We start from the raw sequence: 18,279 nt of genomic DNA on the forward strand, positions 1-18,279 counted from the left end.
TTTGGTGAGATCTTTTTGAAGCTCTTTACAGTCTGCCTTGGTCTTAACTCCCTTGAGCAGTTTGGTATCATCTACAAATTTTGCCACCTCACTGCTTACCCCTTTCTCCAGATCATTTATAAATATGTTGAATGGGATTGGTCTCAGACACCCTTGGGGGATACCACTAGTTACCTTTCTCCACTCTGAAAACTGACCATTTATTCCTACCCTTTGTTTCCTGTCCTTCAACCAGTTATCAATCCATGAAAGGACCTTCCCTCTTATCCCATGACAACTTACTTCAGATTCCAACTGATTTCTTAAAGACACCAAACAGCTGCTAGCGATAGCGAGAAAGCCATCTGAGCTGCAGCTGAACCAACACATGAGAAGGAAAAAACTATTTCTATACCTGAAAACGGCAGAATGGAGGTGTGTTTTCAGAGTGGCTTGACTGGGCAGCCCTGAATCTTGGCTGCTGTTCTCATCCATGATCTGGTGCTAGCTATGTTTAGCTCACTGTGCATAATTGCTGAAATAACATTTTTTACTAATGAAATTAGTGACACAAAAATCGCATAAGCTAGAAGGCAGAGTTTACAAAAATAAAGTTTAATAGCATCTTACATCAAAATAATCCACTGAAAATGCTTTTCACAATGAAATGTACAAACCCTGAATGCCAACAGGTAGATCTAGCCAATCTCTGTTAAACAGCATGCCACTGGCTTCACAGATCTAATGAACAGGACAAGAAACATTCCAAGTCAGCCAGGTTGACCAGCATTATCTTACAGACCTTGTGAACTCAGTATACTTGTGGGAAAGCGAACAGATGACACTGAAGAATCTTCTTTCAACTTAAAATCCTAAACTGCTCCATTTACTTTAGATTATCAGTGCAAACTCTGTTAGCTTTGAGAAGCCATCGTATTACCCATTCAATTCCCTACAGTGAATAATGGTACATGTACACGCTTCCGTCTTTCTGTCCAGCCAGGAGACAGGAATCTGTGACTGACCACCTGACCAAAGACCATTTCCCATCAGTATTTGGTGGAAGCAGAGCAGTACATTGGCCTAAAAATAAGTCCCACACTGCGATTGTTCCAGATGTTAGCACAGCTGCCGCGGAGCCACCCTTCACTTCACCTTCCAGGTACCTAACAAAACGCATAGAAGAGTAAGTCTACACAACGCCATCGCACAAGATTCTACAGGTTTTATTTCCGATTTGTTGAATGTAAAAGAAATACAAGTTTTCCGCATGGCAGAGCCTCTTAAATAGAAAGAAACCTATTAGAGCACAAGCCAGAGAGCGGGCAAAATCTGCCTTGCCAAGCCCCTGGATCCAGCCCACAGGCTAGCGGGAACCTCAGGCACGTTCCTTCCTCCCCGTTGCCGTTGCGATGGCCAGGTGTTTCTCTGAATGCTGCAAGTCCAAGAAGAGGGGGAGGGGCTTCACATGCTGCCCTTGCCCCCAGCACAAGCTCAACAGCTCCCACTGTCCAGAAATTAGCCAGTGGAAGCTGCCTGTTTGCACGACAGGCAGCACGCAAAGTACACCTCCATCTCTCCCACTGGGCTCATGGCCTTCAGAACAGCGCATGGCCCCTGCAGCCGACTGCTCTGAGCGGTTTGCAGGGGCATGGAAGGCAGGGAGCCTGGTTGAGGAGCCTGCTAGATTGCTGGCCAGGAGCTGCCCAGATAAGCACCTTCCAGCCAGAGCCTGCCTCTGGGACCCAACCCCCTCTCTCCCCCCAACACTCTGCCCCACCTCCGGCACCCCTACACCCCATGTAACCCAAACCCTCTGCACCCTCGGCTCCTGCACCCATATCCCCTCCCACCCAGTCATATCCCAAATCCCTGCACCCTAGCTCCAAGTCACAACCCCCTCCCAGAGCACCTCCCACCTGCACCTCTCCTCCAGGTCAGAATCCTCTCTTGCACCTTGCACCTCCCTCCCCTTCCGAGGTCACAACTCTCCTTCACCCAAGCTCCCTCCCAGACCCCACACACCCTCCTGCATCACAATCCCTTACCCAAAGCTCACTTCTGCACGCAGCCTACAGCCCAGACCTCACACTTCCTCCATTAATATCATGGAAGTGTGCGGCCCCTGACCACTTACCAAATTCTTGGAGTGTCCCCTCCAACAAAAACTATTGCCCACCCCTGGCGTAAGCTAATGGTAGGAAACTAAAATATAATGACGTTGTAAGTCATCTTCATTGCATTTGACCAGGAGAGGTAGAAGTCAATTGTTAAGCAGTACCACGTTCTACAGTCCCAATCTGCGAACGCTTACACTCCTGTGTAACTTTTCTTACGCATGTAACTATTTGAAGGATTGGAGACTAAATGTCTTATCTCCAGATTTAAGATACAGGTCACCTAGCTACAAATGGCAATGTACTCATGAATTAATGTACCTACATCCAGAGAGAAGACTCTCAAACAGTTTTAAGTATTTACAGTGTTAATTTGCCTACATTTTCCCAGAGCATTCAGAAAATTACAGCTTCTGCTACAGAATCTCTCCTCCCAGAAACATTTTATGAAAGCAAATAAAGCGTGAAGCCTGCAAGGGAGTAAATTCCCTTGCCTGAACATAGGGCTCTTTCCTGGCACACCAGGGAGATCCTCTGACACCGGGAGCTCAGAGGTTAGCTCACAGGCATGGTCAGGAAACAGGCAGGAAATGGGCAACACCCTCACTGGGATCTCCGGTACAGACAAAGGTTGAAGTGACTTATCGCAACCTCACTATCATCAGCGAGAGGACAAATGGCCCCTCGTGGCTTGCCAGCTTTGGGCTCCTTTGATCATTAAATGAGTCCAAGTTTCTGCTTATAAAATAGTCTAAGAAATATACGTGCGTTGTTCCTGAGGTACTTGCCTTCCGCTGTGTCCAGGAGGGAGGGAGAAGAACATGACCCCAGTGCTTCTGGCTGTCCTGGGATTGAACGCTCTCACCCGGAATGCAGGGTTTCCACAGGACTCATTCTCTTTGGCATGTGGGTGACTTAAAACAACAAACAAGAGGCCCTGATTTACAAAGGAAAAAGAGGTCAGTAGAGTAAAAGTTAAAAGAAAAACAATAACAAGCTGGGGTGGGTTTTTTCAATCAATCATTGGAAAACTCTTGCCTGTAATCAGAAGCCGGTGCCCGCTGATGCTGTAAGCAGTAAGAACTTACCACTCCCAATATTTATCCAATTAAATACAAACAAATCAGGAGCTGCTGGGAGGCCGGTTGGTTAGGATTTATTTGGTGCAGTGGAATGACAAGTCAGGAACACAATGAATTTAGGCACTTTTCCAGCTCAAAACAGCTAACCTCCCATCAGGATTAACTCACACCAAAAATGAGTGTGTTGGTCCCAGTCTAGTCCTTAGCCATTTGTTCACATAACTACTGCACAATTAGAAGCGACTGGCAGCTTCTGCTCAAGGCAAGGCAAAGGACAGAGTGTACTGGGAGACAGATCTTGAATCTCCCGCTGATCTGGCTCAAGTGCTATTAAACCAAACATTCATAAGCATTAAATGTATACACCTACAGGAGGAAATGAACCTCACTCACAAATTCTAAGAATGCAACTTGGCAAAACATCCAGGAATCATGGCAGAGGTGCTAGTGAATGGGAAGATCCATCAGAATTGGAACCACAAGTTCGTACACAAGTTTGTGGGTTTAGATCAAGTTCTGAGTCTTTGGGGTGCATGTAACCATCGAATAATTCCACAATTATAAGACGATGCTGTAGCATCACTGTGGTGGGAGCTAACCATTTGTGAATCGGGAAAGGCTGAGTGTGCAATCCACCAATAAATGATAGCTCTAACACACACACACACACACATTCACTCACTCTCTCCCCCCTTCCCCGGGGTGTGTTATTCTTTTGCTTAACCAATATATCTGTGAAAAGAACAAGACATTGAGAGAAGTGATTCAACCTCTTCACTACCAACCAACTCCTTTTTCTTTTCTTTGTGGACCTGAACACAAAAAGGTCCTTAAATCCAGGAGCCTCTTTTAGGCCATGTCTTTGCTTGCTGTGCTGAAGATCAATCTTCTGGTGTTTGATTTAGTGGGTCTAATTAAGACCTGCTAAATCAAACGCTGAGGGTGGCCCCAGAAAGTGCAGGTATTCCTGTCAGTTGTGAGGAGTAATGGAAGCAATGAGCCCGTTTGCTCCCTGTCAGCCTCCCTACTGCCGAGCTCAGTTTAGGGTAAACTGACTCTAGCTCTGTATTTTACATAGCTGGAGTTGTGCACCTTAGCCCAACCTTCCAGGTCCTGCATCGACCTGGCCTTAGACAACTACGCCTTTGAACCCCAGTCACAGGCACTCCCAGCACAAACAGAATGACACTGCTTCACATACATACAGAGTCAGAATAGGCACGATGGCAGATGGAGGCAGGGTAGGAATAACCAACATGCATCTTTTTCAGAATCTGGCCGGTTTTCAAGTTCCTGCAGAAAATGGAAACAGATCATCCGACTTTTATAAACCTTCTTATTTATACTTAGTATTTAGACTGCAGTAGTGCCAGTGAGCAAGGTGCTATCCCAACAAATTACCACTCCAATAAGGTGGTAGATAATGGGAAAGGGAAAAGGATACAACATACAAGTGCCGTGAGCAGCACTAGAATGTGGCATAGGCAAACCAGCAGCAAACTCCACCATGTAGGACTGATAACTAGCTATTACAGCCAAAATCACTGTGCATCCTCCTCTCCTCCTACTGTCTGATCCCACACGCTACAGTTCCTCCCCAAAAGCCCCGGGGAGATAGTGTCATCTCAGAGGAAGTACTTACCAAATAACAAGGTTGTTCATGGCAGTGGTGCCAACCAAAGCATCTCTAATCCCTTCCACCTCAGCAAATGCCAGAATGGTTTCTTCTGGGGGCATCAAACTCTGCCTCTCTTTGCTTCTGGGGAGCACATGAACATAAACAGTAGAGGGGGGAAAACCTTCAGATTTCAATACTCCAGAGAATGAGTCACATGCAGCAATACTCCAGGAAGGACAGCATACGATCCCCTTGGCTCCACAGATACTGGTGACATCTCCAGAGGGCTCTCCCATCCCCATACTGAGAACAGCACAAATACGAGACTGCTTACCTCCCTGCCTCCAAAACGGAGATTATCTCGATTTGCTGGTCTTGAAGGGCCCCGCTACTACTGACCAGCCTCCTGTTTGTCAGCCCAAGAACAGCTTTGATGTTCCCAGTTCTCATTAGCGACTGCTTTAAGGAGCCATCTTCGGAAGAACAAAGCAAGAGCCTAAACCAGATCAGAACAGAAAGCCACATCATAATGAAGGAAAAGGAAATGGAACCCAAATCCGGCCTGTTTCTAAGCAGTCACATCTGAACCAGAGGGAGGAAATGAGGAGTAAGAGAATCCTTGCAGACCTCTGAGTAAAGGCAAAAAAATCTATTTTGAAAGATGTTTTATTATTTGTGAGATCACTTAAAAGATCCATCAGCAAGAGTGCTTCGGCCTCTGGGCAAGAGAGGTGGTCACAAGCCAAGTCCCCTCTAAGCTGTGCAGCTGCATATTAAGCCCCGTGCAGGGGCTCAGAGCTGCAGTGAGCGAGGCGCCTCTGCCTGCCGGCCCCAGTGCAGAGCTACCTTGGACTGGTCACGGCTAAGGGAGAGATGCCCTTCCCAATACCCAACCCAGCCCCAGCATGAACCTGCCCCATCTGGGAGAGAGGTTCTGCTTCCCCATCCTTTCCCCAGCCTAGCCCAGACATGCCAGGGCCATAGAGTGGCGTCCCTCCCCAGCCAGGTCCCACTGGCCATGGGGAGATGCTTCTTACCTGGCCCCAAGCTTCTGCGGGGAGAGAGGGCTGAGGATAGGCCTCTTTCCCAGAGGCAGCCTGCACCCCCTCCAAACCACTCAAATCTAGCCTCACCCTAACGTCTATATCCCCATCTAGAGCACTCACTTTCTCCCTCCCACTCCCCAGCCCTGAGCAACCTCCTCCACCACAAACCCTGCATTCCTGGCCCCACCCCAGAACCTGCATTCCCAGCCAGAGCCCTCCCGCCCCACCCTCCAACCCTCTGCCCCACCCGAGCCCCCTCTCACACTCTTAACCCCTCAGCCCTCCCCCGCTGCACTGTACGTGTGCGGAATGAGTTCTATGATGTGCACCAATACAGACATTGCGTGTCACACATTACCTCCAAATCAGTGCACATCACAAAACGCATTCCTCCCACGGACATAACAAATGAGAGGGAACACTGGGCACAAGTAATACACGATTATCTGCAGGCAAGCTGGAGAAATGAGACTGGAAATGTTCAATATGCAATAAAAACACACATATCCAGCAACATTCACCTTATTTCTCCAATCTCCAGCTCTCCCAAGGCAACACACACAAGATTACTGACATCTGGCAAGGGAACAATTTGTATTACTGGAATCTGTGAAGACAAAGGACAGGGATTTAGGTAGGGACATCCATAAGCTCCTTCTCGGATAGACTTTCGCCCCATTACATAAAAAGAAGCACAGTTAGATGCAGCAGAGAATCAACAATCACCATCTCTGTCCTTACCTTAAACAGGAGGCAATGACTTTTGGGAAGACAAGGATATATCAAAAGAAGTTGAGTAGTTTAAGGCCATGAAGGGGACACAAATAAGTCATGCTGCTGTACAATCAATATCCAGTATGTGGAGGTCTACTGTAAGGAACTAACAGTAGGGAACATACAACTGTAAGGAACTAACATTTATTATGAAATTGAATTGTTCAAAATATTGGGCTGCATTCTAAGGTGGTGCAAATTTAGTTGCTTAGCTTCCTTCAGGGGGGCTACACCAACATGTGCCAGCTAAGGATCTGCCCAACTGTGTAAAAGAACGTACATTCCCTTTTTGGAGTCTACAGGTTGTGGGCATCTTGCAAAGTGGCCTAATACTACCAGAAAACTACCCCACAGTAAAAAGGAAACTTCTCTTTAATTTACCTCTGCAAGGTGCCAGGTATACGCCTTTCTCCACTGGCTGGAAGCCAGAGGTTTCCACAGAGAGACTGAAGTCTCACAAGCAGTTAGGATACACAGTTCCGTGCAGCCAGCTGATTCCCACCAGACAGTGCTCACGTCCACGGCACAGGAACTTGAGGGGTTCTGCTCAAAACAAAACATTGCGGAAGCTATTCCAATAACTACAGATCTTCAGCCTGGAGATTCAGGGTGACTCTGGCAGGAAATCACTGCCAGAGTGCCAGTGTGAAGGAAATCTGGAGTTGGGGGCTAGTGCCTTTGATTTTGACTTTGGAGTCCTGGATCCCAATGCCAGTTAGGCCATAAAGAAAATGAGTTTGGCAATTTCATCTTAGAAGTAATGGATACCCATCAATCTAGCCACCAGGGATGTAAGAGTGTAACCGCTTAAACGATTAATTGATAAGCATCAACGTATCAGTTCCTGTTACAACTACATGCCAAATGCCGGCCCGTTCCCAGGGAGCTGGCGACCGCCCCGCACTGCAGGCTCCAAAGTATAAAGCTTAAAAGCTGGCTCCCGGCACGGACCGACTCCCGGGGAGGCAGCTGCCACCCTGCCCTGCTGGCTCTGTATCAGCTCTTTAGTTGCTTTTTGTAAAAGACAACAAGGGGGCTGACTGATTATTGCCAGAGTATTTTTTGACTGGCCTCTTGTTTTGCAGTGTTTATAGTGCAATAGTGTGCTATTAATAATTATGTCATTATTCCCCTTTACTGATGTAATTATTCCTCTTTATTCGGCTCTGGTAAGGCCAGATCTGGAGTATTGTGTCCAGTTCTGGGCCCCCCACTACAAAAAGGATGTGAACGCATTGGACAGGGTCCAGCGGGGGGCAACCAAAATGATTAGGGGGCTGGAGCATATGATCTATGAGAAGCGGCTGAGAGATTTGGGTCTGTTTAGTCTGCAGAAGCAAAGAGTGAGGGGGGGATTTGATAGCAGCCTTCAACTTCCTGAAGGGAGGTTCCAAAGAGGCTGGAGAGAGGCTGTTCTCAGTAGTGACAGATGGCAGAACAAGGAGCAATGGTCTCAAGTTGCGGTGGGAGAGGTCCAGGTTGGATATTAGGAAAAACTATTTCCCTAGGAGGGTGGTGAAGCACTGGAATGGGTTACCTAGGGAAGTAGTGGAGTCTCCATCCCTAGAGGTGTTTAAGTCTCGGCTTGACAAAGCCCTGGCCGGGTTGATTTAGTTGGGATTGGTCCTGCCTGGAGCAGGGGGCTGGACTTGATGACCTTCTGAGGTCTTTTCCAGCTCTATGATTCTATTACTACAGAGAAACACATTTTAAAAGTCTCAGTGATTAACAATACTTTTTGTTTAAAAAGTCAATTTGTGGTTGTAACTCAAAATACTGTTTCCCAACCTTTAGCTTTGAGGCCAGATGCAAGCTCCTGTCTCCCAGGTCACTCAATGCTACAGCCAATTGCTCTGCTGTCGTTTTGTCCTGTACAAAGAAAAAATACAGACTGATTATAAACAGTTTCAGCAAATTACGCTCAGCGGTACCAGTACGGACAAGAGACTGCACTTACTGCGTCAGATTGCTGGGCAGCAGATTTATGAACATCTCTTTTGTACGAATACATTTTGGAAAACAAAAGATTATCTCCTCCTTTGAATGCTCTTGACACCCGTCCTCCCTGCCTCCTACAACCCCTCTTCACAAAGAGCAAATGTGTTTGGTTGATCACCACTCTGCAAGCAGTTCCACCTTCCTTTCTCCACTCCCATCTCTTGCACTGGCTATTCTGTACTCTAATGCTGTCCTTACAAAATTCCAGCTGAGAGCCTTTCTTTCAGTACCCGGACCAAGCCATTCTGCTCACTGGCATGGTTAGAATTTACCTCTGTGACGGGACGGGCGGCCTCCACCCCACGGAGGCAGACCCACCCTGCACTGACCCCGCGGTCGCGCTTGTGCTCCTGGGGGCAGACCAGGAGGCGCAGGCGGCGTGCGGTCCCTGTACTGCCGGCACCCGGAGAGAGGGCGGGCGCTGTGCCGGCCGTGACATGGGTGGCCAGTGACGTCACGCCGGGGAGATGCTGGCGCAGGTTTTTAAACCCTGGGTATGGCAACCCGGGGGGGACGCCCAGGAGAGGAGGCGGCAACCTGGGAGAGAAGCCATTGGGGGTGGAAAGGGGGGGCTGGGCCCCGTGGAACCACAACAGAGCCAGGAGAGGACTTGGGGGGGGGGGGGGGGAGTAGGAAGTAGCTCAGGGCGGGGCTTGGAGCCGGTGAGTTGCGGGCATTAGCCCCGCCGGCTGGACAGGATCTAGCGAACCTGTCCTTAGGGCCCTGAGCTGGGGCCCATGAAAGAGGGCGGGCCCGGGTCCCCCTACACCCTCGCCCCGGCGATAAAAGCCAAACCAAGCGTCAAGCGCCGGGGGAGAGTAAACGAAGAATACTGAGGACTGCCTCAGGGAAGGGAAAAAAGGAGAGTGGGAGCGGCTAAGCACCCGTCTGACTAGGGCGGGCAGACCCTCCACTCCTACAACCTCCCATACACTCTACCTTTGCTTCGAGTTAAGCCAGTGGGATTTTAAAGGGTTTGCTCTGCTGGAAGGCGGGGACGGCACGGACTAACTCACTGACAAACAGGCAGCTAAAGGAGACCACGGCCCTGGCAGCAAACAGCAGCGGGCAGAAAGCCCTTGCCCCTAATCCTGAACAGATTTGGGGGAAGATGGCGCCTAGGCAGAACCACTGCTCGGGTGTTCCCTGCCTGGGGGGCTCTGCTTTTACCTTTGCCTTGCAGCACTCCGGGGAGCTGCTCCTTGCTGGCTGATGCTCTTTGAGGGTGATGGCTTCGTCAGAGATGCCATCAGATCCCATCCTGCAGCTCTCTGAGTGCAACACGCTTGTGGAGTTATTACGCTCCCTCCCATCCATGCCATACCTGGCTGGCTCTTTGAAGGGACTGGTTTTCACTTGCAAAGGAAGCACAGACAGCGTGTCAGACTGTGACAGGACGGCCGGGGTCGCACCCAAGACAGGGAAAGCAGGTAGGCGAATCTGAGAGTCACGCTGGGCGATGGCATCAGCTGAGACAGTACTTGCCGGAGTCAGCAGCAATTCCCTTGGAGAAAGCCTGCTCTTGCGCAACAGTCCTGCTGAGTGATGCTGTGTAGGCGACAGCACCTTTGCAGGAGACATAAAGCTATTTTCTGGACTCTTCCCTTCTGTATTCACTGTGTGTCTCACGTCCCCCAGCCTCACGCTGCCTCCAGCATGGTGCTGCCCGCGTCCAGACCCGGAAGCAACAAAGGGCTCCAGCTCTTTCACTGGGCAGGACTGTAGTTTCTCCAATTTAAGGAAACCAAACTCCTCATCCGGTAAATGAAAGTCTCTGATGTCCAGCTTAGAGGGCAGCCACTTGAGACTGAGCATCTCATTCTGGAAGTGAAAGGGAGGGTCAAAGGCCACAGGATCCAGATCAAGACGGCCTAGAGGAGTCAGATCTTCCAAGCCCATCTGTTGACTGCGCCCTCTTTTACCTAGAAACAGGAACACACGATAGTACGGAATTGAGAACTCAGAGGCGAGACTGTCACATTGTTGTACAAATACCCAGAGGACATGCAATTCCCTCCTCTCACTTCATGCAGTAAAACACAACCTCTGGGTATTTCGCACCAGAAGTAAGATTTTCCCAGAGACACATTTCAGGGCAATTATGCATTTCTCAAGGCAAGGCACTCTGCTTTCGGACTCCAGCTAGACTCCTCCGGCAGAGGCTGCTGGAACTGACTGCATCGCTAGCCGTTTGGTTAAAAACGTTCCTACCGCCAATGATTCTTGTTTCCAAACTGCTGATTGTAAGCTCCTAGGGTCAAGTCTTTTTTTAATTGTGCCTTGGAAAGTGTCAAGCACTTTGTCAGCACTTAAGTACTGCTGATGCCTGGATACTATGGTGACTGGTGTCTAAAGGAACTAAGAGAGGGGCACATCTGTGCAAATCCCAGCCTTGCACACATGCAGTGAGTATTGTAACCGTGTGACTCAAGCACACCTTGTACCTGGCCCAAATATTCTCCACAAAGCTCCCCAGCCACTGCTTCTTATCTATTTCACAGCAGTGAGCAACCAAGGCAGAGCATGGGAGGAGAAGCTTAGGGCTCACAGAAGGCCCAGAAAATGAACTTTTGAGATGTTTATTTGTTGGAAACTCTCCCCTCAATTTTCCTGACTCTAACATATGGAACCGAAGGAACCATATCTACAGGAGGCTCGACCACAAAAAGGTACCTTCGAAAGATGCCACCACTTCCACCAGCAAGACGACGGTAGCAAAAAAGGTCACAAAAAAGCAGGAAGGTAAGTTTAAGAAAATAAGAGCCAAAGCTGGGCTAAGAACACACCGGAATGTGGGTACTAGCCCTATCATGGAACTCTCTGATGTTCGGGTACCTTTAGATCCCTGTCTCGCTTTACGTTTCACAGAGGTACTTGGGAGATCATGTCGAGGTGGAGTTTCTTTAACTGCGGGCAGTGGAGTTTGCATCTGTTCTAAAGGAGGCTGATGGCATTTGCCAAATGTTTGGTTTCCCTCAGGAAGATCAGCTTCAGCTGGCCATATAATGCCTGACATTTCTGCTTCTGCGGTGACAAGCACCCTTGTTTTTCCTACTGATGAGCTCTCTGGGTCACCCTCGCAGTTTTCCTTTGCACTGTGAGAATCGCTTGAGATGCGAGCACTCTTTTCCTTCGGCTCTATGAGATCTGAATTATCAGGACGTGCTTGCGACGCATCCAGGGCAGGTCTGCAGGTAGAACCCCCTCTGCCCCTTCCTCTCCGCCAGGTTCTTCCTTTAGCTCGTCGTGTACTAACAATAGTCTTCTGAGAAAGAGACCCACTGGAAGTGCAGCTCTCCCCCGAGGAAGGGAGAGATTTCGGAGAGCTGCTCGAACTCACTGGGTCACTCTCTGCGCCTAGAAAAGGGAACGGAGTGCCCCCTGCCTGCACATCGCTTTGGGCTGGTTCTTGGTAGAGCTGATCTGAATTTGAATTTAGCTGCTTTTGTTTATTTCGCAGCCCCTTCCTGCTCCTGCCCAGCTGGCTGAGAATGACAGCCTCCAGGTCTACTTTCCTCTGGCAGGCAGACATACGCCGAGTTGTCCTAACATAATACTCTACGGGAAAGAGAAGTCCTTCGATCATTGTGCAAGAGCTCAGTGCGCTTTCTGCTGCAGGAGTCGTCGTCTCTAGGACAGGAGACCCTGCTTCACTCGGGGCCTCTGGATTCTCCAAATGTTCTTCAACGTTTCCCAGAACAGCATCAGTATTCAGCAGCCTTGAGCTACTGGGCTCACTGTGGTTTCTTTCTTTATGGGTTCCGAGTTCTCTAAGACTAGGGTTGCCTCTGCCTGCTGAGGATGGCTGATTATCTGCAGATAAATCCAAGGACCTACATAACTCTTCACAATCCACACACACATTTTCCATTTTGTTTTCTACACAGGCAAGTTCTTTTTCTGCATCACCCACGTTTTCAAATGAAACAGGGCTATCGCTCACTAAACACGGTGCTGTTGGCTCACAGCTGGCACAGATGTCCACGGCACATGGAGACAAAGGCTGCTGAACGTTACTGCCACCCATCGACATGTATGAACGTGGCTCAGGGACACTCAGAAATACATTTTCTTTGGGCATTTCCTGCCAATCTCCTACCCGTGGATCTTGAGGAGTTAAATCTTTTTCTTCCCTCACAATGACCAACTTGAGGGCTGTCGGAATGTTATTCTTGGTGCTGGAGATGGTATTCCTCCCCTTGAACACTGGTGACCCAAGCTCCTCTGCACTGGCCATTTGATTTTCCAACCTCTGACCAGCACTGACTGGTGGCACTTCACAAGCGGATTCTCTCCCCCGTGAGACCAAAGCCATTCCACTCCTTGGCAGCTGATTTTGGCTCTCCTCAGTAACAGACATAACGAGGCCAGAGAGGACATCTTCTTGGTCCCTATTTGTGATTTCTGCCTGTGAACTTTTCTGTAGGTTAACTTCCTTGTTGAAGAATTCAGGCTCAAGTTTAAACGTGACAGACGTTTTTTTCTCAGTGCCAGAGGCAGAAGAGGCATTGGTCTGAAACCCACATGCTTCAGGTTTATCACCAGCATTGGGAGACTGTTTATCCACCAGTTCTGTGGAAACAAATGCAATGTATGAAGAGCATTCCCCAGAAGAGTCCCACTGAGACAGGAGGCAACAAAGCAGAACCAGTGAAAATGTTAGCAAAATTTGCACACTAAGGATTCTACAAAGATTATTCCAATGACATTTTATATTTCAGCCAAGAAAACAAAGCAGACACACGCTATTTGCTCAGTTTACTAAGCAAACACCAAATGGCTACATGCTCGGTAAGAAACGATACTTCTAGAAACTAGATGGTATAATGCAGCGGTTCCCAACTGCCGGTCCACGAATCCCTGCCTGCTGAGCCATGGCACACTGCCAGGCCACGCCCCCAGATGCTAATGAGCCCTCCCGCTGGGTTCCCCACGCAGCAGCAGGGTGACTGGTCTGGCAGACAACGGGTGTGCTGCGACTGGAGCTGGGGCTGGAGTGAGGCTGTCCCTACTAGGGCAGCCTCCCTGTGGCCCTGGTTCCAGCTCCGGTGGCCACTACACAATAGCTGGCAGGGCTGCATGATGGGCAGCTGCAGCGCTATACTACCCTGAACAGTAGCATGGGATCCCACAGCTCTATTCATAATGCCAAATGGTTAAAGGAAGAAATAATCCCACCTCCGGGGGCTATATTTTGAATTGTTACCTGGAGTATTAGTCTCAGTTTCCTCTTGCCTAAGCAATCGATTTTGTTCTGCGACCGTTTTCTTAACATATTTTTTAACCCTCTCAGCTCTTTGTGCACGCTGTTAAAACAACAATAAATCAACGACTCAGCATTTTATTCTTGGCACTGTTATATATATATATTTTTAAGAATAAACTTCATCTCCCAAAATCTCAGCACCTGTCACCAAATTGATCATTAAGAAACACAAGAGTTGGGCAAACCTAATAATTCAGGGTCAGACAAGGGTGCTTACTTACCTGTAGCCTGTTGAATGTTTTGCTGTACTCTCTTTTCAGGAAGGCTAACTTTTCTTTCAGCTAGAAAACAAAGATAACACATCACAGACATTATACCATGTAAGCGAAAACCGAGGCCTAAAATTGTGCAGTGACATTTAACCCTGGAGAATTCATACACCCAAAGACTCAAGCATCCTGAGAAATATAACGCTTCATTGCTCAAGATCAGTACTAAGGGTCTCAGATCTGCCCCAGTTTTCTTATCCCACTGCTCTGACCATGTTCCTTTACCAGCCTCCATACTAAACTCTTTTTTTTTTTTAAATCAGCTATAAGACTCTAGTATAACCAAGGCCATTTCTGTCTGTGCACCTCTTTCCTCAACACCCCCTCCCATATGAAATTTTTGCCTCTTCCTTGCCTTCATGTCTCCACACCCACAGCTTGTACTTGGATCACCCTCCCATTCTGAGTGCCAAAGGGCCTCTTAAAACACCCCTTTATAAGTGACTACTTCCGAGAGGTCTTTCAGCAGTAAGTCACTGTGTACTGCAGACACACTGTACACTCACAATTGAGATCTAAATGTTCCTTATAAGGCGGATTTTTACACAACCAATTGCTCAAATCAACCAGAATTAACTAATTCCTGGGAAGCTTACGGAGGACTGATTAAGCTATTCACAAGATAAAAGACATCCGTAAATGAGGTGGAACTAAGAATGTTAAGTATTGCGTAATGGACTAATCGAATAGTCAATGCATTTTGTATTGACTATTCGATTAGTTGATACAGCGCCTCCACCTGGGGCTGTTGCTACACTTCAAAGGCGAAAATGTTGCGTGGAGCCCACAATCAGCAGCTGACTCCAGGCTCCACGCAGAGCTGCCCCTTTGAAATGCCACGAGGAGCCTGACGCCAGGCTTCCCACAGCGTTTCAAAGCGGTAGCACCACACATGCTTTGAAACGCCATGTACATCCTGGGGACACCCCAGATGGCCCTGGGCTGCATGCAGCTTTTCAAAGTGACAGCACCATGTGGAGCCCAGGATGTGGCCGCTTTGAAGTACAGGCAGTCCCCGGGTTACGTACAAGATAGGGACTGTAGGTTTGTTCTTAAGTTGAATCTGTATGTAAGTCGAAACTGGCGTCCAGATTCAGCCGCTGCTGAAACTGATCAGTTTCAACAGCGGCTGAATCTGGACACCAGTTCTGACTTACATACAGATTCAACTTAAGAACCCCAGGCATCCCCAAGTCAGCTGCTGCTGAAACTGATCAGCGGCTGATTCCAGGAAGCCCGGGGAAGGGGCTTCCTGTAGTCAGCCACTGGTCAGTTTCAGCAGCGGCTGACTTGGGGATGCCTGGGGCAGAGCAGCTGGGGTGCTGCTGGGTTGGTCCAGTAGCACCGCTGCTCCTCGGCGCTACTGGACCAACCCAGCAGCACCCAAGCTGCTCTGCCCCAGGCGTCCTGATTCAACCGCTGCTGAAACTGACCACTGCTGTACCACAGGCGTCCAGAGTAAAGCCGCGGAGCACGGGGGCAGCGGGACAGCCCAGACGCGCCGTGGCTGTCCTGCTGCCCTCGGGCTCTGCGGCTTTGCTCTGCTTTGCTCCCCGTCTCCCTGGTCTGCAGACCAGGGGACGGGGAGCAAAGCTGCAGAACACGCGGGCAGCGGACAGCCCAGACGCATCTGGGCTGCCCGCGGGCTCCGCGGCTTTGCTCTGCTTTGCTCCCCGTCTCCCTGGTCTGCAGACCAAGGGGACGGGGAGCAAAGCGGCGGAACACGCGGGCAGCGGACAGCCCAGACTGTCCGCTGGGCTGTCTGCGTGCTCCGCCGCTTTGCTTCCTCTCCCTGATCTGCTGGAGACCAGGGAGACGGGCCCCGTTCGTAACTGCGGATCCGACATAAGTCGGATCCGCGTAACTCGGGGACTGCCTGTACCTCATCTTCCCCCCCGCCTCTATCTGATAGAGGCAGCAAAGGGAGGGAGCGACTAGTTGACTATCGGATAAGCATTTGCTTATCAGACAGTGAACTAGTCTTTCACATGGCTAGGTGGAACCGCAACTAATGGGAGCTGCGAGGCTCCGTACCTATGGACGCTTAGATAAACAAAGCATCTTGTGGCCCACCAGCAGCTTAACTGGGTGCACATGAGACCCAACTTTGAAAACCCCTGGCCTAGAAAACCGGTCCCTTCGAGCCCTACAATTCTATGATAATTGTATTGTGATTTGCTTCATTCATTCATTGAAAATGAATCAGCAGATCAGATGCCTGAATAATTCATGTACCGTTTAGAAACCTGTAATTGATATCAAAGCATCTCATGGTTACATGGCCCCAGGATACAAGACAAAGTGAGGAGAGTTCAAGGTGGTGAGCTCCGTGTAAGCTTTTGTCTCTCACCAACCGAAGTTGGCCTAAGAGCAGATATTACTTCCCTATCTTCTCTCACTATCAAAATCTCTCCGCCATTTTTATAAAATCCATTGTAAAATTAAGGAAATTCATACTGAAAAAAGTAAAGGTAGGAAATAGTGATTATTAATTCCTTGTGGGAGGGGAAAGGCCCTTAATGTAGTTTTCTCACAATAACACACATGGGAGAAAGTCTGGAGAATCAAACTTACATTTAAACTTGTTTATTAAAATATACAATAATAAACAGACAATAACAGCACACAGTAAAACCAGAAGGCAATCCTCCAACACATAACTACACAGTCTGAGAAGTGATCTGACTAAATTCACTTATTTGTGTTGAGGGGTCAATGGAGTGCTACCCTGCCATCTAACCTGCCATGCACCTGTCCATACATCACTACCATAAACTACTCAGATCTTTCATAAGCCCCTATGCTATCCCTGAGAAGGCTTTTATATCCCTTCATAGCACATGGCCACATTCAAATCAATCATATGGAACAAGTCTCCAACAATACAGTGGAAGTCATATATAAGTGTTGGCATATTACGAGATTTATTACAGACGCCTACCTAACATATCTGAGACTATGGGCCTCAAAGCGTGGAACCCAGAGTCAGGTACCTTACAGTGAGATAAGATGGCATGGACTCATTTGTCATATATGAGCAAATACGAAGCCATGTACTCCACTTCCTTGACCACACAGCCAAATGTACAGAGTATATTTAAGATTTAGTAAAGACTTCATCAAAATGGCTCTCCGAAAAGTAACATATACAATTAGTACCAGGGACACAGGAAATGTTTTTACTAGTGTACTAGTTTTATTTATCCATTTCTCTAAAGCTGAATGGTCCTTTACCTCAAAACTCTCATCTATTAATTAAGCACGTAGGCATAACACATCTGTAAATATGGTACAGTATTCTCACACTCATAGGTACATGTACCTTTGAGGAACACTGTGGGAGAATAGCCCCCAGGTTCAACCACATCAGATAGCAGTTTTAGAATCATAACAGTACTTCCTGGATAAATGTGCACTTTTTTGAGCACCACATGATCTGTTTAGCTATTCTTAGAACAGAACCACAGTCAGGGATTTCTGTAGGCCCTTACAAGGAGTTTCATGCCGTCTAATAACTGGTTATTTCATTCCTACAATATCTGAGCGTAACCACAGCCTGGAAATCACCAGCCTGTCCTGAATACGTGTTTTCTGAAGAAGTTAGCGACGCTCTTACATAACTGGATCATGTCGGGGATGTGAATGGGTAACTGGGTCCCAGGTACCAGTTAACGGGGTAGCACCCCCCCCCCCCCGAGAGGAGGGCTGCTCCAGCCCTGTGGCAGTTGGGCCCTGGCCCCCCTTGCGTGGGAGAGGTTGAGAGGAGCCCGCAGCTGCCCCCCTGCATGCTTGGGGGGGGGGGGGGCAGGGCCTGGGAACGGGATCTGTCCCCTCCGCCCTTGGTCTGCCAGGCCCCCCCCCGCATTAACGGCGCCTGGGCTCGCGCGCCCCTTTACAGGCCGAGCCCGGGCTGCACGGCCGGAACCGGGCCCCGCCCGCACCTTCTCCTTCTGCTGCCAGGTCAGCGCCTTCCCCGCCGCCGGGCCCTCCGTGGCGAGCATCGCCGGCCCCCCCGGGCCTGTCTCCGCGCCCCCCGCCGCACCAAGCGCCTCAGCCTCCCGGTCCCGAGGCGCGCGCCGCGGGGGCGGGACGGCGGCGCGGATTGGCCGGGGTGGAAGGCGCGGCGCCGA

At 49.2% G+C, this 18,279-nt stretch overlaps 1 protein-coding gene across 2 annotated transcripts; it reads right to left on the reverse strand.

Annotated features, from left to right (window-relative positions):
• Positions 1-573: 573 nt before the first annotated feature.
• PALB2 (partner and localizer of BRCA2) lies at positions 574-18,249 on the reverse strand. 2 transcript variants are annotated; one of them, XM_089769339.1, is made up of 13 exons: positions 18,091-18,249; positions 14,102-14,161; positions 13,821-13,920; positions 11,450-13,186; positions 9,785-10,536; positions 8,405-8,485; positions 6,998-7,159; positions 6,364-6,449; positions 5,131-5,292; positions 4,821-4,934; positions 4,384-4,471; positions 2,885-3,033; positions 574-1,145 (listed from the first exon to the last, which is right to left on the reverse strand). In XM_089769339.1, the coding sequence occupies exons 1-13, from the start codon at positions 18,148-18,150 to the stop codon at positions 932-934; spliced, it is 3,765 nt and encodes a 1,254-aa protein (XP_089625465.1). In that variant the 5' UTR covers positions 18,151-18,249; the 3' UTR covers positions 574-931. The 2 variants fall into 2 exon arrangements, with proteins under 2 accessions (XP_089625465.1, XP_089625464.1); XM_089769338.1 differs by having other exon boundaries at positions 4,821-4,937.
• Between the last annotated feature and the right edge of the window lie 30 nt (positions 18,250-18,279).

This window comes from Pelodiscus sinensis, chromosome 15 (assembly GCF_052426305.1).
Source record: "Pelodiscus sinensis isolate ZL-2025 chromosome 15, ASM5242630v1, whole genome shotgun sequence".
NCBI classification, from domain to species: domain Eukaryota; kingdom Metazoa; phylum Chordata; order Testudines; family Trionychidae; genus Pelodiscus; species Pelodiscus sinensis.